Consider the following 24,506-nt stretch of genomic DNA (forward strand, 5'->3'; position numbering starts at 1 on the left):
CTATTTAAAACGGTTTGACTGACACCTCTAGGTCAGGTGTAGGACTACATTTTGATGAGTTTCAGACTAAAACGCCGGTTTATAGTTGCCCGAAATGTTTAGTTTTATTTTTTAAAACACGACATTTAAATTTTGTGAAATGGTTTCGAATGAAATAACGACTGTGACAAGCCAATAATCTTTCTAAATCTATTTGACCTTGATGGTAATTCTCCTCCTGTGTGACAAGTTAAGACAAGCTTCCTTCTCCTCCACCAATCACTGAGCTGGACAAATGAAATCCTGCATATTTACCGGTGACGTCACGTACAAAGACCCATGCCGGCTCCGTCTCTGCCAATCACTTTTGAGGAACCTGTACAGCGGAAAATGGGTGGAACTCGTCCGTCATCACGTGTCATTCGACTTCTTCTACGGTGGAATACAGTTTAACTTCCGGCAGCATCGTCCTCTGAAAATTACAACGTGAGTAGCAGCATTAGCTTAGGGCTAACAAAAGCTTTACTTTTGCCAAATATTTATTTATGTTAACGTTTTTTCCGGTATTATTTCAAATCAAAATGGAACGCGCGTTAGCCGCGCCAGGGCTGTACGTGTGTGTGTTAAAAACCAAAGAGGGAAAAGGCTAAACGAGCTAGCTTAGCATGAGGTTTTACATGCTAGCATCCTTTCAACATTATACATTCTGTGCATCTTATAAACGAAGTAGGAAGCGAAGGGTGTTTGCTTTAATGTTTGACGTCATACGACCGTACTGTACATGTCTAAGTGACACGTGCTGGTCTTTATTACAAAGCTCTGTCCATTCGAAAGACTAAATGAATGAACGTGCTGTACCTGAAAGGTTATGGGGACGTTCCATACCCTTTTACGCACAAGAGGGTCGGTTTACGGCACTGGCACTTATGGGTTCTCTGTTCTCTGGTGTTAGACTGTTCTCAGTTGGTTGTCTACTAATCTGATCGAGGTCTCATGATTATTTAGGATTTAACTATTGTCTATTGTACCTATTGGGAAAGTATTTTTGTAATATTTCACATGTGATCGAGCCTTTGTGTCGTCTTTCTTGGCTTTTCAGCATGGGCGGTGTCCTGGCTGCCAGTTCTCCCAACCCTCCTCCACCCGTCACCAGCGGTGCTGCTCCTGCACCTGGTTTGACGGTGCCACCGGGTTTCGGGATGCCCCCTGTGTCTCCAGTCATACCATCAACAGGAGCGGACCCTGGGCAGCAGCAGGAGGCAAGAACCCATCTGCCCAACCCTGGAGCGTTTGACGAGTGTCACCGCAAATGCAAAGGTAAATGTTTCATTTTCCTTCTGTAAAACAAAAGTGTTTTTAAATGTATCTAACAGTCGGTTCTTTTACGCAGAGGTTTTTCCAATTCAGATGGAAGGTGTCAGGTTAACTGTCAACAAAGGCCTCAGCAACCACTTCCAGGTCAGTCAGTGTGTGAGCAGCGCTCACAGCCACGTCAGTGTTCAGTTGATTTAACCTTTTTTTTTGTTTCTGCTCAGGTGAATCACACCTTGATGCTGAGCACCATGGACGACTCCAGCTACAGGTTTGGAACCACGTACGTGGGGTCCAAGCAGATGGGTCCAGCAGAGGTGGGCTGGGTCATTGGTTTAGTTTACATCTTTATATTTATCAGTCTGTTGGATTTAAGTTTGTGGTGTTCAGTTTTTTCCAGTTATGGTTGGAGACATGGACAACAGCGGCAGCCTGAACGCTCAGATCATCCATCAGATCAGCAGCAGGATACGATCCAAATTCGCCTTCCAGGTGATGACATTATTATCGCCAACAATTAACCTTAACATGTCTACCCTATCTACTCAGTCTTATGGGATACACCTAGTTAACCTAGTCTAGGTTAAGAGTTTACTAATAAACCACAAGTTTTGATTCAACACATGGGCCATGACGGCGATGCTAATCATTTTCCTCATCAAGTCACATGATCACATTTTTTTAAAGTTTTATGGACTGTCATGTCACGTTTGTATAACGAACCTGCCAAAATGAAACTGACTTCAACAGAGAAGTGAGTTCACTGACTGTCCGCTCTGTCACGACCACAGACGCAGCAGCAGAAGTTTGTGAACTGGCAGGGTGACGCCGAGTTCAGGGGCGAAGATTTCACCGCAACGGTCACATTTGGAAACCCAGACGTCCTCGTTGGCTCTGGTAAGTCGACAGCGTGTGGCGCTGTTGGACTGATGATCCAAGATGTTTCGACAGAGTTTTCTGTGATGATGACGTTGTGAATCTTCTGGTCCTGTTCGTCAGGGATCATAGTATCTCACTACCTCCAGTCCATAACGCCCTCCCTGGCTCTGGGCGGAGAGCTGGTCTACCACCGACGGCCGGGGGAGGAGGGAGCGGTCATGTCTCTAGTCGGCAAATACACAGGTGCGACCTGGGAAGGTGTGAGTGTGGAGTTTACATCCACAGATGTTGACTTTTTTTTTTTTTTACCCGTGTCGTTTTCCTCCTCCACAGGCAGTAACTACATCGCCACGTTGACGATGGGCTCCGCTGGCGCTCACGCCTCGTACTACCACAAAGCTAACGACCAGGTAACAGTTAGGCTCCTCCCTCTTCAGTCACTGACCCTCTGTCTCTTTACAGTTTTTTTTTTAATTAATTCTCTGATCGTCAACAGCTCCAGGTCGGTGTTGAGTACGAAGCCAGCGCTCGTATGCAGGACACCAGCGTCTCCTTTGGTTACCTGTTAGACGTTCCCAAAGCCAATCTACAGTTTAAAGGTACTGTGTGTGTGTGTATTTGTTAATAATTGCCCTTGGGTTTAAATGAATTTAAACTAATTTCTTCATCGATTACACATTAGTTTAGTAGCAGGAATTTCTGCCCTTTGTTTTGTTTTGGGACACAGGTGCGACCTGGGAAGGGGTGGGTGTCGAGTTTACATCCACAGATGTTGACTTTTTTTTTTACCCGTGTCGTCTTTCTCCTCCACAGGCAGTAACTACATCGCCACGTTGACGATGGGCTCCGCCGGCGCTCACGCCTCGTACTACCACAAAGCTAACGACCAGGTAACAGTTAGGCTCCTCCCTCTTCAGTCACTGACCCTCTGTCTCTTTACAGTTTTTTTTTTAATTAATTCTCTGATCGTCAACAGCTCCAGGTCGGTGTTGAGTACGAAGCCAGCGCTCGTATGCAGGACACCAGCGTCTCCTTTGGTTACCTGTTAGACGTTCCCAAAGCCAATCTACAGTTTAAAGGTACTGTGTGTGTGTGTGTGTGTGTGTGTGTGTGTATTTGTTAATAATTGCCCTTGGGTTTAAATGAATTTAAACTAATTTCTTCATCGATTACACATTAGTTTAGTAGCAGGAATTTCTGCCCTTTGTTTTGTTTTGGGATGTTTTTTTCTTTTTCTCCTCATGTTTCTGCAAACACAATTTTCCAAGAGTTTTGACTAAAGTTTGTGTTGACAGACTTCATACCTGCCAAAACAAACTGCACCGGTCAGAAAACAACGTCTGTTTGAACCTGGTAAAAAAAAACAACAAACAGTTTTTCTGGTCGACCCAGTTCAGTCTCTTTGAATAAAACTCACTCAGTGACTTTGAACTTTTCCCTCAATGACTTGGTTTTTAGACTCAAGTTTAACAGCAGCAGGTGGTGGACAGCGTTTTATTCACATTGTTGTTGTTATCCGTCATCATCCAGCAGCCCAACAGTTCGTCTTCCTTCAGTTTTTACAGCATCTTTTTTTCCTGATTCCTCCCTCCCTCACCCCTCACCTCTGACCCCCAGCCTCTGACCCCTCTCCCTCCCTCCCTCCAGGTTCTATAGACAGTAACTGGGTGGTCGGTGCGAATCTAGAGAAGAAGCTGCTGCCTCTGCCGCTGTCGTTGGTGCTGTGTTCTTTCCTCAACCACCGCAAGAACAAGTTCCAGTGCGGGTTCAGCGTCACCATTGGTTAAAACTGAACGTTTGACGTCTTCCAAACAGACTCACAGACCTAGTAGAAGAAGAAGAAGAAGAAGAAGAAAAGAGACAGTAATTGGACAGAAACCAGAGCAGAAGTCATGTGCTGTACACCCCCAAAAACAAATGACCTGAATTTTTCTATAACTTCACTGAACCGCAGCGGAGAAGCCGAGTCCTGTCTAATACTAATCTAAATAACTAGTTATGTTAAAGTAATGACTAAATTATGGGATGCAGAAATAATGTGAATGATCAGGAAGATGTTGACTGTCGATGCTGGGTTCAAACCTGCAGAAATATGTAACCAATACTGTTTTGTTTTTGTTTTGTTTTTTTGTTTTTGGTACCTTCTAGAGGTTTAGGTTTTTTTTTTGTTTTTGGTACATTCGAGAGGTTTAGTTTTTTTTTACTGTAAAATGTGTCGATGTGCAGTGAATGGAATCATTAACTTGGTTGGACTTGATTATAAATGAGTTTGTCAGCTGTCTGAAAAACAAACATGTCACACTCACATCTCTGCTCAGTCACCCCGGACCATCTGTTCCTACCTGATCCAGCAGAGGGTGCTGTTAGCATAGCCCACCTTGTGTCCTCCATTTGCCCTTGAGTAAAAGAAGACAATTTCCTCATCACACCGAATACTCCAGTTTGCATCTGTACAGTTACTTAAACCCCTTGTAATGCCTTTGTGCCTGCGCACGTTGCTAATCTTATTGTGCATCGCTAACGCAGAAACCTGAGCAGAAGAGTTTGTTGTTTTGATGCTAGCAGGCAAGTACAGTTCACCCTGATGTAGGAATATCGTTTGGACCAAGAGTTCTGCAGAACCCAGAATTCGTCACTCTGTCGTCGTAAGAGAAGTTAGACGACTAGCTAGTTTGTTTTACTGTTAGCAAGCAAGTCCTGCATGGATCAATGGGACACCGAGGGGTTAAAAACACTGGATTTAATTTTTTTAGTGTTCTATATAACCCAAAATTAACTTTTTTTTTATTATTGATGCCTTTGTGCCTGCACCAGAGGGAAATCTCATTACTTTATCATTTGTTTCTGGGAGTCAATGTCTGAATGGAACATAGGTGGCGCTCTCTCCATAATGCACCCATCATCCTGTTGTCTAAACGTTATGTACATTAGGAACAGTACGTGCGACCTGTGTATATACAGTACAACTACAGTAAATATTTACCTCTGAAAATAATAAATACCATTTCTTATGAAACTTTCTGTCTTTGGAGTCGGTGCAAAACAAACAGAGGCGAAAGTGAGACGTGACCGTGAAGATTTATTTTAAGAAAATAAAGCAGCTGTTGATGTTAATAAATATCTGTGGAGTTGAGGTTCCGGAGGACGCCGTCGTCCTTTTACTGGCTGATCTTGGAGAAGGACTCCCACAGCAGGGCCAGCTGAGCCTGCAGGTCCTGGGCGCTGGCGTCCAGCTTGGCCTTCAGCTGCTCTCCACGTTGGGTCAGGTTCTCCTGGACCTCCTGGGTTTTCTGGGTCAGCTGAGCCTCAAAGCTCTGGGCCACCGGCATTATGGAGTTCTGGAAGTCCTCCACGCTCTTCTCCACCTTCTGCCTCATCTCCTCGCTGAAGGGAACCATCTGAGCCTGGAGGTCCGCCACGTTCTGGTCCAGCTGAGCCTTCAGCTCCTGGCTCTTCTGGATCAGGACGGCCTTCAGGGCCTCGGGGTCCATGGCCTCGGCGTAGGGGGCGCTCTCCTTCCTCAGCTCCTCCACCTGCTTCTGGATCTTAGCCACCAGCTCCTGGGTGTAGGGCTGCATGTTCTCGCCCACGGCCACCATGTCTGTCTCCAGACGGGCCTTCAGCTGCTCCGCCTCCTTGGTCAGCTGAGTCATGAAGTCCTGGGTCAGAGGAGCCACCTGAGTCCGCAGAGTTTCTACGTACTGGTTCACCAGGTCGGCGCTCTGGGAGATTCTGGTGCTGCCAGGATCGAATATACAAGTTCAGATATACACATATAATATTTATGTATTGTTATATATATATTGTATTATTATTATTGAACAACATTTGCTGTATTTTAATCAAACTCTGATTTTTTTTACCTGGTTCTGTCTTATAACGTTTAGATTTACTAATCATTGGTCAAGTGTCATTTCTGTTTTTGTTTGACTGTTTGTTTTTTTTGTTTTGTTTTTTTTTGTATTTGTATTTCTTTTGTTCTTACTTGACTTCCTGTCCGAGCTCAGACTCTCTGATCTGCTTCAGTGAGTCCTCGGCCGTCAGGGTGGCTTTGGCCACGTAGTCCCAGAATGCATCTTTCACCACCTCCAGGTTGGTCTTGGCAGGTTCGGGCCACAGGATGTTGGCATTGCACACTGAGAGTGGAAAAAAAAAAAGTTAATTTTTAAAACTTTTTTATTTTTGTTTTAAATCTGTGTCTTTTAAAGAGGACATTTACTCACCAGAGACGAGGGCAAGAGCCAGAACCAGCAGGGTCTTCATGATTGGTTTTTGATTCTGTTGAAGGACGGACCGATCAGTCAAACTGCTCTGTACTGCAGGATTCAAACGTTTACTTCAAATGTTCAAAGTATGAAAAGTCAAACCTGAAGGTTCAGCGTTCAGCAGCTGCTCGATCCTGGAGTCTCTCCTTGGTGCAGACCTGTGTCTCACACACCGAGACTCCAGGCTTTTTATAGCCACGTCCCAGGGTAAAGTCCTGCTGTATCTGCCCCGCTGGACGATACCCGTCCCCGCTGACGCTCCACGTCGTTGTTTTGGCAGGTTTGTTTTTACGACCGAACTTCAAACTGAAACTGAACAACGATGACACGCGTGGACGACGGAGGAGAAACGGTTGATGCTGTGACATCACACACTGACCATTACCCACAATGCAACTGGACCACCTGCTCAAACCGGTCCCTGAGTCCACCTGTGCAGACTGTGGGCCACATCTGAGTCAGTCTGGCCCACAGATCTGGTCAACATGTTGGTCTCTGTTATGAGTTGATATAGTTTGGCCTTAAGAAGAATGTGACCCACATTTCCCAACAAAGGATCGGAATGTGACCCGCATTATGGTTTGGCCCACACTTATGTAATGTAACATCGACCAATGTATAGATTCAAACATAACATAAATATCACAGAAGAAGTTCATAACATGACAAAACTGTGAAAAATAATTTTGGTGACCCATATGTGGTAGCCCATAATTCAGAATGTGGGCGACATCTTAACCAAAGTTAAACAACTTAGGGTTGTTTTTTTGGTCCGATTAGGTGTCCACGATTGAAGCCCAATTGTTTTTAATGCCCCACATTTCTAACAGAGGGTGTGGCCCACTTATATGTCCAACAATGGGCTGCTGCTAACAGATAAAGATCAGACCCAGAAACAGGGCAGACCCATCTTTGTCCAAAGTTGTCCAAGAATTAGACACAATCTACTAAAGGACACATGATGCCCAAATCTAGTTCCAGAATGTGAGCCACATTATAACAGTGGGCCAGAAGAATAAGACCCCATTAATGGTTCTCAGATGTGGACTAGATATATTTTGTTTGTGCGCCCCAAACACAGCAGAATATTTGAGTCCATTAAAAAAACAGAAAGATGTGACCCACATTGTAGATGCCAGATGTGGGCCAGACAAAAACAAACACAAGTCTGGTGTCCCATATCACAAAATCCATTTTTGGGTCAAAGGGGAAATATTTTAAGGTTGACGAAAACAAATACAATTTTACTAACACTTAAATGAAAACTTAGACTTTGGTGAAAAAGAAACAAAAACCTGTGATTTTTGTTGAATCACAGACACATTCCTTCAGTGAGAGACGTTTTCAACCCGTTTGACGATGTTTTCTGATTTTCTCCTCTGTTTTTATGAACCTTTGTTGGCGTCACATGAAAACAGAGACAGAGGTCGTCGGTGTTATCAGTGGAGGCTGCTGCTGCTGCTGCTGCTGCTGCTGCTGCTGCTGCTGCACCGTCCTCACTAAAAAGATTAGCATCAGAATCATGTGGAACATGTGGGTCAAAGTCCAGCCCACATTTCACCTGGCTCTGATAAAAAAGCTCTGTCTGAAAACAGACGTCGTTGTTTCTCAAGTAAATATCAATAAATAAAGAATGTTTGTAGTGAAAACGTATTTATTATTTCAATTCAATCAGTGGATTCACAGTCAGGTCACATTTAAGTCACGCTAACCATTAACTGACTTCATCGACCTGGTCAACCACAAGACAAAAAAAGTTTTAAAAAAAACATTGTTTTCTAAAAAATGTATTTCATCATTTGTTGTTTGTTGTTGTATAAGTTTTTTAATTTTTTGAATTATCTTTAAAAGTTGACTAATAAACTATTTTTTTTTTTGTCCTTAATCATTATTGTATAAATTATTTTGTGTTGCTTTCAGGGTGTTTTCAAATCCCACTAATTAAAAAACAATAATTTTAATGATAATAATTAGTTAATTATAATAATTAACCCTCATTCATTTTCTACTGTATGTTCAGACACTCTTTTTTTCAAATACTCGATATTTTTCTTCATCTATTTTATTTTATTACTCGGTCAGTAATGAAATCAAAACCTGCCTGTGATCATGGCTGATGAAGTACCTGGGGGTTTACTACACAGTTTGAAGTACTGGGTACACAGTACTGCATCCGTAACCTTTGAAAATCCACATTCAAATTCTTCTCTTCACGTTATTTATTATTATTTTTTGTACATTTTCACCGTCTCTCCCTCGTGAACTGGAGGTTTCAGCATCAATGTAACAGTTTTAGGACAGGAGGGTGAGGGATGATGGGAGTTTTATCAGAGGTTTGACAGTGTTTGTGGGGTGAGGCGGGGTGAGGCGGGGTGAGGTGGGGTGAGGCGGGGGGTCGTCCTGATGTTGTGATGTGGAAGCAGAGACGACAGCACGGCATCTTCTGCTGGACTTTACTCCTCCGTGTGGCCCCTTCACTCCAGCCTGCGGTATAAAAACCCCAGAGCTCCTCAGTGCAGACCACAGTTCAGCCCCCGCCCCCCACACTGACAGAGAAGCCACCTCAGGTAAGAGAGCAGTCACACGTTGTGGTAGGTGTTGTGTTGAAGCCCAGACTGACTGTGTTCCTCCGGCCTCAGCTGCAGAGCCATGAAGTTCCTGCTGGTCCTCGTTCTCGTCGTCTTCACCGGTAAATATGGCCGTCTTTGACCTCCGCCGCGGACAAATACGTGGACAGAAAGAGCCACGACTGACGACTCTGTTCTGCTGCTCTTCCCAGGTTGTGACGCCCGCCTGCTGCGGCAGCCCAAACAGCCCAAACAGCAGGTGGACCTGGTGAAGGATGCCTTCTGGGAGTACGTGGCCAAGGCCACCACCACGGCCGAGGAGTCGCTGAAGCAGATCCAGCAGTCGGAGCTGGGAAAGGACATCAAGTAAGTCTGAGTCCGGAAGGTTCCTTATGGTCAAACCAGTCGTCTCTGACGTCATCGTCTCTGTGTCCTGTGCTGAAATGTTCTACAGCAGCATCTGGTGGTTGGAATTTGTCAAGGATTTTTTTTCAAATCATCAGCTGTGATTTATCATCTATTTTCCTCTAAATGAGATCACTGCCAACCAGAGGGAAATCATGTGACACTAACGATGACTTAAACCTCCGTGGTTATACTGAAGGTTCCAGGGGCAGCCCAGGTCTAGGATCAGGTTTTTATTCAAAGGGGTTGTTGGTTTGAGTCCCATGACCCTTTGCTCAATCTGTCTAACTAGTAGACGTTCAATGATTCAAAGAATCACGTTTGTTTTCTTTCTTGCGTTCCTGCAGCACCCTCATCTCTCAGAGCACCAAGGCCGTCAACCAGTTCACCGACACCCTGCGCACTCAGGTGGCGCCGCTCACCAAAGACCTGGTGTCCAGGGTCTCCCAGGAGGCCGAGAACCTGAAGGTCCGTCTGCAGAAAGACCTGACCGTCGTGGGCACCAACCTGCAGCCCTACGCAGAGGAGATGATGTCAGAACTCCGGGGGCAGGTGGAGGAGCTGAGAAACGATGCGGTCCCCTACGCCGAGAACATGGACCCCGAGGCCCTGAAGACGGTCCTGCTGCAGAGGAGCCAGAACCTGAAGGAGCAGCTGGAAAAGAACATTGAGCAGCTGCAGGAGCAGATGGTCCCCTTCACCGAGGAGATGAGGCAGAAGGTGGAGAAGAGCGTGGAGGAGTTCCAGAGGAGCATGCTCCCCGTGGCCCAGAACTTCCAGACCCAGCTGACCCAGAAGACCCAGGAAATCCAGCAGAACCTGGCCCCGTACGGAGAGGAGCTGCAGGCCAAGCTGGATGAAGACGCTCGGCGTCTGAAGAGGCAGCTGGTCAGTCTCTGGAAGTCCTTCACCAAGATGATGCAGTAAATAAACCACCAGTAGAACCAGGAACCAAGTCATCAGAACCGTTTCTTTTTACCAAAGTCTTTGAACCTCAGTTTTCTGCAGTAAATTCATTTTTTTTAATTTTGTTTTTTACATTTTTGTCACAATTCATGTCCCTAGAAATAAAATGGATTCAATTTTCTTTTTATGAAAAACATACTTGTCAACTGTGAAACAACAATAAAATGAATGAAAATCCACAGTATTTTGATTTGAATCTGTTTTTATTCATGCACAAAAAAACGATTTATTTCAATCCAATCGTTCTGGATCATTCTGGTAACATCATAGACAACAACTCAAAATGAATTTGGAAGTGAGTGAAAAAACAACTAGAAGTAGTATTTAAAAAAAAGTTAAAGTAAAAGGAGTTTCAGTCGTCGATAACACCACAGCTCAAGCTGCAAAACATGATAAAAATAAGTGCTGGACAAGAAATAACGAAACATTAGAGAAATCATGAAAAGTATCTAAAAGTTAACTCAAGTATAAAAACTATTAAAACAAATAAAAATACACAGAATTAAAGTGCTACAATAATAAATAGTAAAAACACAACGTCTGAAGACATTGTCCATATAATATATATAATACGTTGCTCGTTTAAATGCAGTTGGCACTGAATATATGCATACATTATTTAATACATATAGGGGTTTATTATTATTATTATTATTATTATTTCTTTCATACTGATTTTCTTGACTTACAAACTGACCTCTGGTCTGTTTTGTTCAGATGTTTTTGAACCAGCATTTTTCCAGCCTTGTTGTGAACGGCCCAGGTTTACGGTCCCTTACATCAGAGGGTGACTGTTCACCACTGTCTTCACCTCCTCTCACCCCGACCTCTGCTGTTCAGTGACGTCACACACCGTGTGCACTGATCTTCTGACTCAGTTACAAAAAAAAGGAGGAGTACTACTGCAATATTGTCAAAGTTCTCTTCTATATTCAAAAGTTTCTTTGTTTAATGTAAATGTCTTTAAATAAAATTCAAAATCAGATTATGTATATTTCAGTTAGTCATTATTATAAATATAATTATACAGTACATTTTTTTTCACACAAACAACAGGCAGCAGTTGTTAAAGTAGACTCTGGACAGAGATGTTTGTATGCACACAGTGACCTTTGGCCTTTAACTGTTGGTCCGTCAGCCGCTCTGTGGTGGCGATGACAAACAAGGATAATCTGTAATCTGATTCAATCATGACTGAAGTCACAAACTGACGACAAAGTCCTTTAAAAGAAGTGAAAAAGGCCCTGATGAAAGAATAATAATTCCAGCGGGGGGTGAGAAAAAAGAGGAGGAGGAGGAGGAGGAAGAGGAGGAGGAGGAGGAGGAGGGGGGAGAGTGTTCTTCTCCTCTAACTCCTGACCTTAGCTCGCTGCTGTGGCTCCGTGGACGTGGAGCCCAAACAGCCATAAAGAGCAGTAAAAGATGACAACAGCGCAGCAGTGATCGGGACCTTCGGTCGGCAAACCTCCTGATATTTATTGGATCAAATCGATGTCACCGCGGCCTATAAATACAGTGACAGGGTCAGAGAGAATCACAGACGTCACAGACCACCAGGACCACTGAGGTAAGACCACCGGCCCCTCCTGGAAATACCTTCTGCTACTTCCACCACTGAATAATTATATATATTTTTTTATTTTTTTATTTTGCGTTGATGATCAAATTTTGGATTGCAGTCAGATTTGGATTATTATTACTCTGAAAGTTACACTGTAACTAACAGTCTCGTTGATCAGACATTGATTTTCTTTTTCTTTTTATAACGTGTTGTGTTTTTCTTCCAGGTTACCTCCTGTCTGATCATCATGAGGGTGTTTGCAGTTGTTCTCGTTCTGGCCGTTTGGTCAGGTAAATCTTTCAATTTTGACTTTTTTTCTCCGCATTAAATCTTTAAATGTGTTCAGTATTTTCACTGAAGTTTAGAAAGAAAAGGGAGGAGGATAAATGTCAGTAGGGTTTGGGATATAAGAAATAAAAGAAAAATTGGGAAAAAAGGGAAAAAAGTGTACTAAGGAAGGAAGGGAGCAGGGAGAAAAAAATAGGAACATTTTGACAGAATGACGAGTCCCAGAGTTTATTTTGAAAATCTCTTCAACCAACAATAGAAAATAGAAAATAATAAAGAGTTGTTCTTGTATGAGTTTAAAGTGACCCTCGTGTCCACCATGTGTGTTCCCCTGTGACGTCCAGGCTGCCAGGCTCGCCGCCTGTTCCCCTGGGAGGTCAGCGTGGACCAGTTCAAGGATTACTTCACGGACGTGAGCACCAAGGCCGACGAGCTGGTCATGAACATCAAGAGCTCCGAGATCAGCCAAGAACTGGAGTGAGTTTTTTCTTTTTTTTTTTATAAGATACATTTCAAGTCCAACATGACGTCCCCAACATCTGGGTTGCGGACCACTACAAGGCCATGGTTTATTTGGTCAAAAAGACAAAATGAATGACATCAATGTCAATGTTTGTCTGATCCAACGTCAGCAAATATGGCCCAGATTTTATTACCAGATGTGGACCAGATAAGTTTATCTTATGCAACAGTGTTGAATGTGAGTCAGAACTCGACCCCTGTGGGTCACAGGAATGTGGGCCACACTTTCTGTGGATGCATCGGTAAAGAACTGGCCGTGACCCATCGTCTTTGGGGCCCAGTTCTGATCCACTAAACAAACCTCCTCTTGTCTCAGCACACTGATCCAGGACAGCATGTCCGAGCTGAACTCATACAAAGAGGACCTGCAGAACAAGCTGGCGCCCTACACCCGGGAAGCTGCGGACAACCTGGGCGACGACCTGGAGAAAATGGCCGGAAAACTCCGTGAGCACATGGTGGAGGCCAAGGATCAGATGGAGAAGTACGTGCAGGAGCTTCAGACCATGATGGAGCAGAACGTCGACGACGTCAGGATCAGAGTCAGCGCCTACACCCGCAAGATGAAGAAACGCCTCAGCAAGGACACGCAGGAGATCAAGAGGTGAGAGAGAGAGGGAGAGACAGAGAGAGAGAGAGAGAGAGACAACCAGAACCAACCAGACCAAAGTCACTGGCTGTAACTCCTTGAGCTCTTCAACATAGAACAAACACCAGAAATCTATTGTGGGTGTATCATTGTTATTTGTTAGCTACTGTTTGGCTAACGTTTGCTTCATCCTTGCTACTTTTAAACTTTTAAAAATTAATTAATTTGGCTGCTAGTTGGCTAGCTGTTTATTTTTTGGTTAAAACAGGTATTTAATATTGTAATAATCATAAGTTTTTTGGTTAAAACAGGTATTTAATATTCTAATAATAATAAGTATAATTATATATAAATATTTTTTCAAACGTGAACTTTGAATTTCATGTTTGGATTTTTTTTTTTTTTCTAAATGTGAACTTTGAATTTCATGTTTGGCATGTCAAGTTTAGTTGTTTTATCCTGCTCTTATTTTGGCGATAAATCTTTTCCTGTGGTGCTCCTGTGTCCCCCGTTGCAGACATGTGGCTGCGTACCTGGAGGAGCTTCAGTCCAAAGCCTCTGACAGCATGGAGGAGATGAAGGTGCGCTTCGAGCCTTACTTTGTTCAGGTGCGAGAAAACACCCAGGCCAAGATCAACACCCTGAATGACCTGCTGAAGTCCCAGGTGGACAACATCAAGGACAAGATGCAGACCGTCGCAGACGACATCAAGGACCACTTTGAGAAGAGCAACGTAGACCTGAAGACCTCCATGGAGGACAGACTGGGGGCGCTGCGCAGCTTCTTCCAGCCGTTTCTCGACCTGTTTGCTTAAAAAGTGAAATGCGTTGAACCTTGACATTTGCTCCACCTGTGTCTGTTTGTCTGGTAACAACAAAACCACATTCATCAATCATCAATAAAGATATTTAAGGATGAAATGTGTCTCACCATCTGTTACACTCTTGTCCAAATGTAGAATTTTTACATTTCCAAACGTATTCCATCACTAGAATTCCAAAGCTGCTCTAATAAAAGATTCAAAACAAATCCCTATATTTTATTTCTTGGTGTTGTGGTCGTTGCCTGGTTCTGCTATATTTTAATTGAACAGGATTTCACATAATCAGCATATGTAAGATCAGGGGGAAACACGTAAAATATCTAGACAAAATACACAAAATATAAATATAATATAAATATATATTAATTTAATTAAACCTGTTTAACCATATTTGAATTTATTATTTAAAAAAATTCAATTTTTTTAATCCAGCGACTAAAAAATATATAGTTTAGCTTCATAAAAGTTCATAAAATAAAATCATTAAAACCATCAATGGAACAGACGTGTATACCACATGTGAATCTACGACACGGTGAATCCAAACTATCAGGCATCCGCCCAGTGAGTTTTGTCCAATAACATCAGGGACTCTTTCTGTTAGCCAATGGAATACGCGCTTTTTTGCCCAGATCCCGCCCTCTTTTCTCTGTGGGTTTGTCTCTGTCCGCAGTTGTCATTTTCAAACATGTCGGCAGTGTTGAACAGAAGAATATTATTATTATTAATTATTTGTGGCTGTTGAGACCTGTTACGATGAGCGGCGTTTGTAGGGAGGTTATTACTCTTCAGCTTGGACATTATTCCAACTTTGTGGGAACTCACTGGTGGAATTTGCAGGTAATAAAACTCTGTAGCGTCGAAGGCTAAGCTACGTTAGCCAGCTAGCACTGCATGAGCTGCTGAAGTGTCTGCGTCTGTGTGTGTATACGCTGTGTGTTCAGAAGTCAGCTGTACTGTACACTCTGGATGCTTTTTCATTGGGAACTGTTTTTTTTTATCATAACTTTACGCGTAGACAGTTCTATTTCCACGGATACTGTTTTGTTACTCAGGCTAATTAGTCCATCTATCTGTGGTGGAGAATTGTTGTCAAGTCATCCAACTTGGACTTGGAATCGTTTTGTAATTTAAAAATCAGTGTCAAATGATGTTTCCAAAAAAATGTAAAGATATTTAAAAAAAACAACTGGAATTAATGAACCTCATAACATGGACAGGAAGGGTGTATTTTTATAACATGTTATTTTTAAAGCTAATTATTTGAGAATATGAATGTTGTGACGTCATAATCAAGTCTTGTATGAACACGTCATAATTAACAGTACTTGTGTCAACAAATCCAACAGATGACAGATAAGAATTGAATGTATTTTATTTTATTTTTACAACCAAATCCTCTTTTCATCCATTTTTTTTTCACCCAAGGATGCTTCTTTTTGTCGTATGACCCCAACACGCCGCCAGGTGAGATCCAGAGCGATGCGGTGTTCCGTGAAGGACAGACTGTGGGCGGACACGTCACCTACACGCCTCGCCTCATTGCAATGGACCTTAAGGGTAATAAAAACAGCCCCATGTTTCCACTGATGGCCACTCTGTGGTCTCCGAGCTTTATTTTTGGCAACAAGAACACTGAGTCTGCTGACGTGTTTTCAAGAAGGCTTTTTTCTTTAACCCTCAGTTTAACTCTTCATTCTCCTTGTCTCTCTCTGTCCCTCTATGACAGGAAGTCTGCGGACTCTGCGGCAGGAGGGGAGCCTGTATGATGCAGAAAAGGACGAGTCTCCTCTCACTTGGTAAATAAGTATTTGGTTAAAATGCCTTGTGTTTCATTCCCTGTTGTATAAAAATTTAAACTTTATATTTGTAAACAAATTTTATTTTATTCCAGGAAGGGAAGCCTCATGAGCTACAGAGAAAGTCCTCAGACGAAGAACTGCTTCCTGGAACATCTAGATAAGTTGGATGTAAGTAGTTATGGAAAAAAGAAATGCATACATATATAAATATATTTATATAGAGAGCCTAATATACAGAAATGTGTTGAAAGTATTTTTTATCAATAATGGAGTTTATAGAAAGTCTCAGAAAATCTATTTAAAAAACGAAAAAAACAAACAAACCTGCATTTCCTTATTCTAACCAATTCACTGATAGATTTTCAAAATGAAAGTTGAAAATACTGATTCATCCCAGGCCAGGGTTTACTTATTTTAAACCTTTTTCTAAAAATATATTTTGGAGGTTAATATGTTGGAAAGTTCAGTAGTGTATTAAGAGTAACATAGTATACCATGTTTTTTCCAGAAAGGAGAAATTCTGGCGGGGACAGATTTTCCCTGCCCCTCCGTGCTGCAGCATTCAGGTAAAAAATGTTTAACAGTTTGAATGTAAAATGTTACATTTAACTGCTGTCACATAAAAACAATCTCCCCTTTTTTTGTGTGTGGCAGCAGCACGGGCAGTGGCCCAGTCATTGAAGGTGGACACAGTGAACAGTCAACTGGCTCGGATTCAGAAGAGCTACAGACTGGAGGGCAGTGTGAAGGTGTGGTCAGACTTCCTCAGGATCCACCTGCACCCCCGCACCATCTCCATCATCCACCAGTGCAACCATGACGGGTAAGTGCCAGGTCACAGTTCTGATATTGTAGTACCATTTTTCCCCAGCAGATGTCAGGCTATACACAAAATTCACACGCACTATATATCCCATAATTCCACATCCCATTCATTTCTAATGGCCCTAAATGCACTCATACTGGTCACTGCAGGAAGGAGGTGTTCATTTCCAAGCACTTTAAACTTGATATTTAACAAATTAAAATTTCCAACTGCGCTGTAAATTAATTTTCTTTTATTTGTGTTTGTCTTCAGCGAGGCTCATCGACTGGAAACGTTCGGTCAGGGACAGTCCCTCCTGCAGGGGTCAGTGCTGGAGGACCTCGAGGACAAGCTGCACTTCTTTGCTGAGGAGTGTGATTACCTTCAGGTAGCTGTGATGTGATGGTTTAAATCCAGTAAAAGTGGTTGTGTTTTATTTTCCTCTAACTCTTTCTATCTTATTATTTTTTTCTTTTTTGTTTCAGGGTTTCCAGGTGTTCTGTGACATCGCTGATGGGTTTGCAGGACTGGGGTCAACGGTCACAGAGATGCTGCAGGAGTCTTATGGTAGCAGAGGGATTTTAACCTGGGGTTTAGCACCTGTCAGTCATCCAGGCTCAGTGAGTAACAGCCTCACTGACCAAGTAACTCTTTTTGGAACATTTTAATTACAGCAGATTTTTAATTTGTTTTCTCGTTTTCCAAAACCAGACTCCAGTCAAGGACTTGTACCATCTTCTAAACTGCACGTTAGGGACCGTCCAACTGGCCAATCAGAGCTCCTTCTTCTGTCCCCTGACTCTTCGTGGTGGGTTTGGAATACGACCCCCTTCTCCGACAGCTTTTCCTCACCTCAGCTATGATGTAAGGCTTCACGATTAAGAAAACAATCAGTTAAATAAAAGGAAATCTTTGGTAAAGGTTGCATATATGTACCTATATATGTAATATATAGGTACATATATATGTGTGTGTGTATATTTGTAAGTTGTTTGTGTGTGTGTGTGTATATATATATAATTTATATATATATTGTATATGGACACATATATTTATTTATATATACACATATAAATATAGTTCATAAATATGTGTGTGTAAATATATATTTGTTTTTAAAAAGTACTTTTATTTTCCTTCTCCTCAGTCTTCATTGTGGTACCACTCCAGTGCCGTCCTGGCTTTGGCTCTGGATGCTCTCACTGTGCCTTACAGGCTAAGGAACAACAGCGTCCCCATGTGGCAGCTGGCAGACACGCTGGCAGTTTCAGGCAGAAAGGTGACTTCTCTTTGCTCGAAAAAAGAGAGAATTTCCAGAAGAAAAGAGATGACGCTGATGCTAACTGTTTTTGAATATAAATGTTACAGGTGGTGACTGCTTACGGTGCCGTCCCATTTCCCATGATGCACGGCAGCTGTCTCCCTGATGCTCTGAGCTCCTGTTCAGACACTCTACCCTGGAAGCCGCTGTCGGGCTGCCCTGAGGCGGGCGACGGACGATGCTACATCCAGTGGGCGACGCTCAAAGGCTTCGAGGGGCAGAGACTGACGAGGTCAGAGTCTTGACCTTTAAGTCGAGTGTTATTTTCATGTTGACATTTCATCAAAATAATCGTCAGTTGTTTCTGCTTCTTTTCCAGCTCTTTAGCTCCGGGGACTAAACCAGCGACTGCTCTGCACGATCTCCACAGTGGAGAGGACGTTCTGCTGTCGTACCTCAGATCTTTTTACCCTGCTACTCAACAGTGAGTCCTGACGCTGAAAACTGTTTTTAACTCTTTACCTCCAATGACAAGATGATATTCAGTGACTCTTTTTTTTTAATCTTTCCCCAGTTCTGTGCAACTGGTGTCAGCCCCCAGTAAACTGACCCCCCCATTCCCTCAGATTTTCAGCTCATCCCTTGATCCTCAGGGGTTCCTGCAGTACCAGCCTCCTCCACCAGACTGTAAGACCATGGAAATGTACTAAATATTGAACATAAGAAGTCATTATGGTTTAATTCAACATTTCTGTTTTGACCCCTCCCTCTCAGCTGCTGCCGTTTCGTCTCTGCCCGTCATGACTTCCCTCCAGTCTGGACCAGTTCTTGACACCTGGCTGTCAGAGCTTCACCATCGCACCAGCACTTTTGACATCCGCCGCGTGGCCCCCAGCTTCCTCTCCCATGGACCAGAGATAGACGACTACAAGGAGGCGCTGGAGCAGCTGCGTCTCCTGGCCCGGTGTTACAGGGACGACAGCGGTGGAGTGATGCGCTCGTCTTCTGAGGAGGACGACGACGATTGACGTGGACGTCTGTGGCGATGAGGAAGAGAGGCGCGCGGGGGCGGCGTCTCTTCAGTGACCAGAGACGCAGCTCTTCCTGAAGTTCATTGTAGCAGTGAAGAGAAAGAAACAGACTGGAAATACTAAAAACACAAGAAAGAAACAAGGAAATGTCCAGACTCCAGAAGCTTCTTGGTCAGTGTTTACATGTAGAGGACTGCAGACACACGTGCTCCAATGTTACTGTAATTAAATGATTTTTATAGGAAACAAGCTTCTGCTGAATTCAAATCTGTTCCAGTTTTGTCCACAAGGTGGCATTGAAATTCACATTTTCGACGCTAGGAGAGGATTCTCCAGGACTGCCCTCTTGTGGTGATCATTCTTCTTTTTGGTTATGATTAAGTCCATAAGGTCAAGACAGGTCACCATATGGACTTCACACAACCAGCAATGACAAAAACACCAGGTACCAGGAATCCAGACCTGTGTCAAACTCACAGTAGATAATGGTTGGTGGTTGACCCCCAGTGAGACAGAACCCAGAAGATTACCAGGTATGTTGGTGATAAATCTGGTACAAACGTGTGTGTTTGCTACATGTAGATCTTTAAACTCTTCAGATTTAATCAGAAATATGAAAGATCATGACACTGGTGTGGATGATCTTAAAACCACATTAATTTGACAGCTTATACAAACCTGTGCTGCTTCTGCTGCAACATAAAACATCCAGTATGGTCTGTCTTTGATTTTGATGGCCTTGAATATTATGGTCAATGCTAGTAATAGGTGTCCATTAGATTCTCAGACATTCAGAAACTGCCTTTCGTCCCAGCAGCACGAGATGGAAAAAGGTCGGTGTCGTTCTGAGGAAGTGGTGCTATTACCGTACATCTACAACCCACACAACACCAGAGGTGAGTGACAGCACTGGTCAAGACCATGTGACATGGTCACCTGACTGTAGTCTGCTCTTCACATGTCAGTGTTCTCAGATGGTGGTTGTTTTGTGGTTTGATCTGATACAAATGACTGTCCAACTCCAGGTGAACAGAGACAATGCTTTTATCTGAGAATTACTTTTTAAAATGGTAATGAATAACAGACAGAACAGAAGTCAGTCCTTAACAGGCAATTTTATTCTGAAATAAAAGGTTACAAGGGTTGGACAAAGGGTAAAGCGATGTAGGATCACATTCCCATCAAGCGTAGTGACAAACAAACAGCATGTTTCCAAGGGTGATGTTTTTAAAAAAGGCTACGACACACTCACCATGTTCATCATTTAAACCTATAAAACGGTGATTGCACCCTGTTATTTTACACACACCTTCACAAGAGACAACTCTGATCAAAAAAAGCAAAACAAAAAGCAGAGTAAAAGTCAAATGAAGAGGATTAGCATGTGCATAAAAGACGCAGATCACGACTGCCTGGTATTCTACAACTATTTATCAAAAATGGGGCAGGGCTTTACTGATGGGTTCAGGGAATGTTAACGAAGGACAGGGGGAGACAGGAGGAGAAGGGTTGGAGACAAACAGTCCAAAAGCTAAACTATGAGCGGGAACGGCTGCGAGAACGAGACATGGAGCGGGACTCTGACCTTGAGGCCGAACGAGAGCGGGAACGGGCCTTGGCCGGTGAGGGGGACCGGGATTTAGACTTCGACTTGGATTTAGATTTAGACCTGGCTCTGGATTTCGATTCAATGGGACTACGGGAGCGGGAACGTGAGCCCCTTTCTGGGTCGCCTCCCTCGTCTTCGCTCTTGGGCTGGTCTCGACCCTTTGAGTCGGACTTCCTGGAACGATCTTTAATTCCTGACCTAGAGCGAGACCTAGAGCGAGAACGAGACCTGGACATGGACGTTTCCTTCTTCCCTTTCTTTCCTTCCTTTTTGCTCTTCTTGCTCTTGGGGCTGCGACTCTTAGGACTGCGGCTTTTGGGGCTGCGGCTCTTGGGGCTACGACTTTTGGGGCTGCGGCTCCTGCTCTTCTTGCTCTTTTGCGCACCGTTGCTGCGCTCCTCTTCCTCCCTCTTGCCTTTGCTCTTGCTTTTCTTGCTTTGAGATCGGCTGCAAGGGTGAAGATATGCAATTATTTCATGATCTATAGCTTAGTGCAAAAGTCTACAGCAAAACACACCAACTTCTGATCTCTCATATTAAAAAATTTCCCACCTGGAACGGGAGCGGCTACGGCTGCTGCTCTCACTGCGACTGCGGCTCTTGCGAGACCTACGGCTCCTGGAGCGAGACCTGAAAACAAATGTATATTTGAGTATATTTACTTAAAACAGAGCAGCAGATATCGATGATTACCCTTAACCCGTCTTCTCACCTGGAGCGGCTACGGCTGCGTGAATAAGAGCGGCGACGCCTGGCTCCAGGGCGATCCTCGATCAGTCGAATCTTTCTGCCGTTCACCTCAGTGCCGTCCAGCTTTTCCAGAGCCCTCTTCATGTCAGCGTAGAGCCTGAACTCTATCACCCCCTCATTCTTCCGACCCTTGTGGGTGTCGGCGTATGTCACCTCTCCGGCCTGCCTCATGTAGTCCTTTACAGAATCAGAAACAAATGCTATGTGAACGACTCGTGTTAGATCCTAAAAACCTGTCCGACTTCTCAGGCATTGAATCGAAACTGGAATTAATGGTTTGCAGTGTTGTTTCAGTCCACAAATGGCATACCTTTAGGTCCTGCCAGCTGCAGCGGCTGGAAAGATTCTCAACAATGAGACGATAATCTGTCCGTATCGGGGGACCGTACCTGTCTCTTCCCCAGCGTCCATATCCACCTTTTAGGGTAACAGGAAGACAAAGGCAAAATAAGGGCCAAAAAAGAGCCAGGTTGAAGCAGTTATACTAAACCTCCAAGCTACATCCTAAAAAAAGGTACAAATATTCTCTTGGGAAAATAAATAAAATAAATTAAAAAAAAGAGTGGGGAAAAGCAAAAAGTAAAAAAAAAAAAAAAAAAAAAAAGAAGGACATTATTCCTAATGATGACTAAACTATTTCAAATTTAACAGCCTCTCTGACAAATGTAGTTCTTTTTTTTAATGGTTTACAGCTCAAAAGTCCTAACGTCTACATTAGAAAAAAAGAAAGAAATTCAAAAACAAACTTACTGAGGAAATACTTGCGGAGAATTAAATCAATTTATTAGGCTAGCCTATCTAAAACATGTCACTGTTACAAAACATGTTCTGTTTTCAGGCACCTATAAGAGCTGAACCCACATCTTTTCCTAAACCCATGGCATCCTCACCACCCGGCCTGGGCCTAATGGAAATAGCGGTCTTCATTCACAATGGCTCCCTTTTATGGTCTGCCCAGGGGCCCAGAATGGTCAAACCACACTCTTGGAAAGGGGGGACACCATGGCCAGCAATAGGGGCAGGCACTCAGCAAAGGACTCTTTCAATTAAAACATTGAGGTTCTTTGTTAAATCTTTACCTTTAAATTGACAGTCAGTTTAAATAAAATACTAAAGACATCAATAGATTACAGGATAGTTAACAACCAGTTATGTTATATTTTACATCGCCTACAACAAGACAGCATTAACACAAGATTTTAAAATCATTGGTGGCTCCGGTGCTCGGAAATTCTGTTAAGTCATGCACTGATAAGACACACTTAAGGTCTCTCAATTTGCAAGACAACACTAAAAAGCACTGCTCCGGCATGACCTGACGTTACACTAAGGCGTCCCTGTGAAAATAAAACTGGACGAGAGTATTGACAATGAGAAAGTGTTCAGTTTGAAACTGGCTGATAAAGTATTTTATAGAATGTCAAGAAAAGGTGCAGCTTCTGAAAATCAGGTTCCTTAGATCTTGATGTGCACAAAAGGTTTTTTTTTCCCCACCAACTGTATAAGACAATCAGCCTTTCAACTCAACCTGCTTTGAATCTCTGTCACTTCACTCACACTGATTGCACACGAGCCACCAAGGACAGGCTTTCATATTGTCGCGTTGAATTTTGGATCAATGTATCCCTGCGATGACTAATTTAAAAAAATAATAATAATAACAAAGACAACTTTAGAAGATAAAAACAATACTCTTTCAAACACTTACTCCTGCCTCCACCGCCACCTCCGCCACCACCACCTCCTCCTCCACCGCCGCCGCCTCCGCCGCCACCACCACCACCACCGTAGCCTCCATCACGACGAGGTCCTTTGGTGTGTTCCACGATGACCCTCTCGCCACACAGCTCTTTCCCATTCAGGTCATACACTGCATCGTCTGCATCACGGGGGTCGTCAAACTCCACGAATCCATACCTGTGGAAAGAAGACATTCAGGTTGCGTATTTAAGCACATCACACCATTAGGGGGCGTCTAAATTGCGTCAGATGATATTCAAGACTGTGAAATTTGAACTTGGTTTTGTTATATCGATCCTGGAAAAAATATATATTAATTTGAGTAATTAAGCACGTGGGTGATTGTGAGCGAAATGTTTAATTAAAAATATGAGGAAGGATATGAAGCAACTGATTCGTGTTGCCGCTCATTCGCAGATCTTTGTTGCACATTAAATCCGTTTCCTATTCACTTAAATAGGGCTGGGTGATGTAATGCAAATGGAAACAAAGATTTATGGTTGAAATAATGCATTTTTTCCATTAGAGCTACTAAGTGTGATACTCATGAGTGAACATGTGGTTTATCAAGCTAAAATTGCACAAAACAAGAGCGTTTGGTTTCTCCGCACATGGGCTATTATTCGTGACATTGCCACGTCTAACGTTAGCTAACTACCGCTAACATTACCAACATAAGAGGAACAACAAATGCATGCCACACCTCGTCAGATTTGTGTTGCTGCAAATAATATCACTATATTATGTCGAAATAAAGTTTACCTATTAATTTACCAATGCAGAAAGTGTTTTATCGTCGACTAATGAAACTGGTATTTAGCCAGCCATGCTGCGACTAACAAGGCCCCAAGCGGCTAGGCCCACGCAGACGGTCGCTTTCACATATAATTAAAAAAAAAAAAAAGAATTACGGCATTACCCATTTTTCAGGTCGACTTCCAGAATTTTCCCGTAACCTTTAAAAAACCTCTCCACATCCTTTTCTCTCGCCCTGTAGCTCAGTCGACCGATGTACACCCGCGACATCTTGTTAGCCCTGGTGCGCTAACAAAGCTACCGAAGACCGACAACCGCGCACACACTTATAACAAGTATTTGTTACACTGTAGGTCCCGACAAAAGGGGTGTGGCTTTTTCTAACTGAGTTTGAGCCCCGAGTTGGGTCTGACAGGTACGTACAGGCAAATCTTGGGTTCGTAGTCCAACTAAACGGTTTATGAAAGGTTCAAGAAACTATAACAAAAGTGTATATGTTAGTGCATAATTTGTTTAAAAATAATTATTACATTGGTATTATTACAACTTGTTCTATGGGTGTAAACATATGTATTATTTATTCCAGTGTTCTTAAT

The 24,506-nt window shown here is 43.1% G+C and overlaps 6 protein-coding genes and 1 long non-coding RNA gene across 11 annotated transcripts; 5 read left to right on the forward strand and 2 right to left on the reverse strand.

Moving 5' to 3' along the window:
* Position 1: 1 nt before the first annotated feature.
* Positions 2 to 5,182, forward strand: tomm40l (translocase of outer mitochondrial membrane 40 homolog, like). 4 transcript variants are annotated; one of them, XR_003052684.1, is made up of 11 exons: positions 20 to 465; positions 1,079 to 1,296; positions 1,370 to 1,437; positions 1,515 to 1,607; positions 1,681 to 1,782; positions 2,082 to 2,187; positions 2,290 to 2,412; positions 2,983 to 3,059; positions 3,146 to 3,248; positions 3,817 to 4,286; positions 4,326 to 5,182. XR_003052684.1 is itself a non-coding variant. In XM_008331075.3 (10 exons), the coding sequence occupies exons 1-10, from the start codon at positions 275 to 277 to the stop codon at positions 3,954 to 3,956; spliced, it is 1,221 nt and encodes a 406-aa protein (XP_008329297.2). In that variant the 5' UTR covers positions 2 to 274. The 4 variants fall into 4 exon arrangements, 3 of the variants coding, with proteins under 3 accessions (XP_008329297.2, XP_008329298.2, XP_008329299.1); XM_008331075.3 differs by lacking the exons at positions 2,983 to 3,059; positions 3,146 to 3,248; positions 4,326 to 5,182 and adding exons at positions 2,503 to 2,579; positions 2,666 to 2,768 and having other exon boundaries at positions 2 to 465; positions 3,817 to 3,956; XM_008331076.3 differs by having other exon boundaries at positions 3,817 to 5,182.
* Positions 5,183 to 5,229: 47 nt separating this feature from the next.
* Positions 5,230 to 6,680, reverse strand: LOC103393949 (apolipoprotein A-IV-like). The gene is made up of 4 exons (XM_008331074.2): positions 6,537 to 6,680; positions 6,393 to 6,447; positions 6,155 to 6,305; positions 5,230 to 5,907 (listed from the first exon to the last, which is right to left on the reverse strand). Exons 2-4 carry the CDS (start codon positions 6,430 to 6,432, stop codon positions 5,328 to 5,330), a joined length of 771 nt encoding a protein of 256 aa, XP_008329296.1. The 5' UTR covers positions 6,433 to 6,447; positions 6,537 to 6,680; the 3' UTR covers positions 5,230 to 5,327.
* A 2,268-nt stretch (positions 6,681 to 8,948) lies between these two features.
* Positions 8,949 to 11,896, forward strand: LOC107989939 (apolipoprotein A-IV-like). Its single transcript, XM_017040958.2, has 4 exons — positions 8,949 to 9,001; positions 9,074 to 9,123; positions 9,214 to 9,367; positions 9,754 to 11,896. Exons 2-4 carry the CDS (start codon positions 9,084 to 9,086, stop codon positions 10,331 to 10,333), a joined length of 774 nt encoding a protein of 257 aa, XP_016896447.1. The 5' UTR covers positions 8,949 to 9,001; positions 9,074 to 9,083; the 3' UTR covers positions 10,334 to 11,896.
* LOC103393985 (apolipoprotein Eb-like) lies at positions 11,794 to 14,362 on the forward strand. Its single transcript, XM_017040960.2, has 5 exons — positions 11,794 to 11,939; positions 12,160 to 12,223; positions 12,566 to 12,698; positions 13,060 to 13,347; positions 13,850 to 14,362. Exons 2-5 carry the CDS (start codon positions 12,181 to 12,183, stop codon positions 14,145 to 14,147), a joined length of 762 nt encoding a protein of 253 aa, XP_016896449.1. The 5' UTR covers positions 11,794 to 11,939; positions 12,160 to 12,180; the 3' UTR covers positions 14,148 to 14,362.
* Positions 14,363 to 14,791: 429 nt separating this feature from the next.
* Positions 14,792 to 19,079, forward strand: msto1 (misato mitochondrial distribution and morphology regulator 1). The gene is given in 15 exon segments (XM_025065240.1): positions 14,792 to 14,996; positions 15,585 to 15,593; positions 15,596 to 15,716; positions 15,886 to 15,955; positions 16,051 to 16,126; positions 16,467 to 16,524; positions 16,613 to 16,781; positions 17,037 to 17,151; positions 17,249 to 17,383; positions 17,475 to 17,627; positions 17,911 to 18,042; positions 18,132 to 18,316; positions 18,404 to 18,508; positions 18,599 to 18,711; positions 18,799 to 19,079. Coding segments are annotated over 15 exon segments (1,779 nt in total). The 5' UTR covers positions 14,792 to 14,912; the 3' UTR covers positions 19,053 to 19,079.
* A 20-nt stretch (positions 19,080 to 19,099) lies between these two features.
* LOC112488538 (uncharacterized) lies at positions 19,100 to 20,284 on the forward strand. Its single transcript, XR_003052700.1, has 2 exons — positions 19,100 to 19,588; positions 19,873 to 20,284. It is a non-coding gene; the product is annotated as an uncharacterized LOC112488538 (long non-coding RNA).
* On the reverse strand, positions 20,154 to 24,254 carry srsf4 (serine and arginine rich splicing factor 4). Of its 2 annotated transcripts, XM_008331072.3 has the most exons (6): positions 24,074 to 24,254; positions 23,123 to 23,331; positions 21,725 to 21,831; positions 21,377 to 21,591; positions 21,217 to 21,294; positions 20,154 to 21,111 (listed from the first exon to the last, which is right to left on the reverse strand). In XM_008331072.3, exons 1-6 carry the CDS (start codon positions 24,178 to 24,180, stop codon positions 20,592 to 20,594), a joined length of 1,236 nt encoding a protein of 411 aa, XP_008329294.1. In that variant the 5' UTR covers positions 24,181 to 24,254; the 3' UTR covers positions 20,154 to 20,591. The 2 variants fall into 2 exon arrangements, with proteins under 2 accessions (XP_008329294.1, XP_008329295.1); XM_008331073.3 differs by lacking the exons at positions 23,123 to 23,331; positions 24,074 to 24,254 and adding an exon at positions 22,257 to 23,114.
* Between the last annotated feature and the right edge of the window lie 252 nt (positions 24,255 to 24,506).

The sequence above is a fragment of the Cynoglossus semilaevis genome, chromosome 18 (assembly GCF_000523025.1).
Source record: "Cynoglossus semilaevis isolate Cse_v1.0 chromosome 18, Cse_v1.0, whole genome shotgun sequence".
Taxonomy (NCBI): Eukaryota; Metazoa; Chordata; class Actinopteri; order Pleuronectiformes; family Cynoglossidae; genus Cynoglossus; species Cynoglossus semilaevis.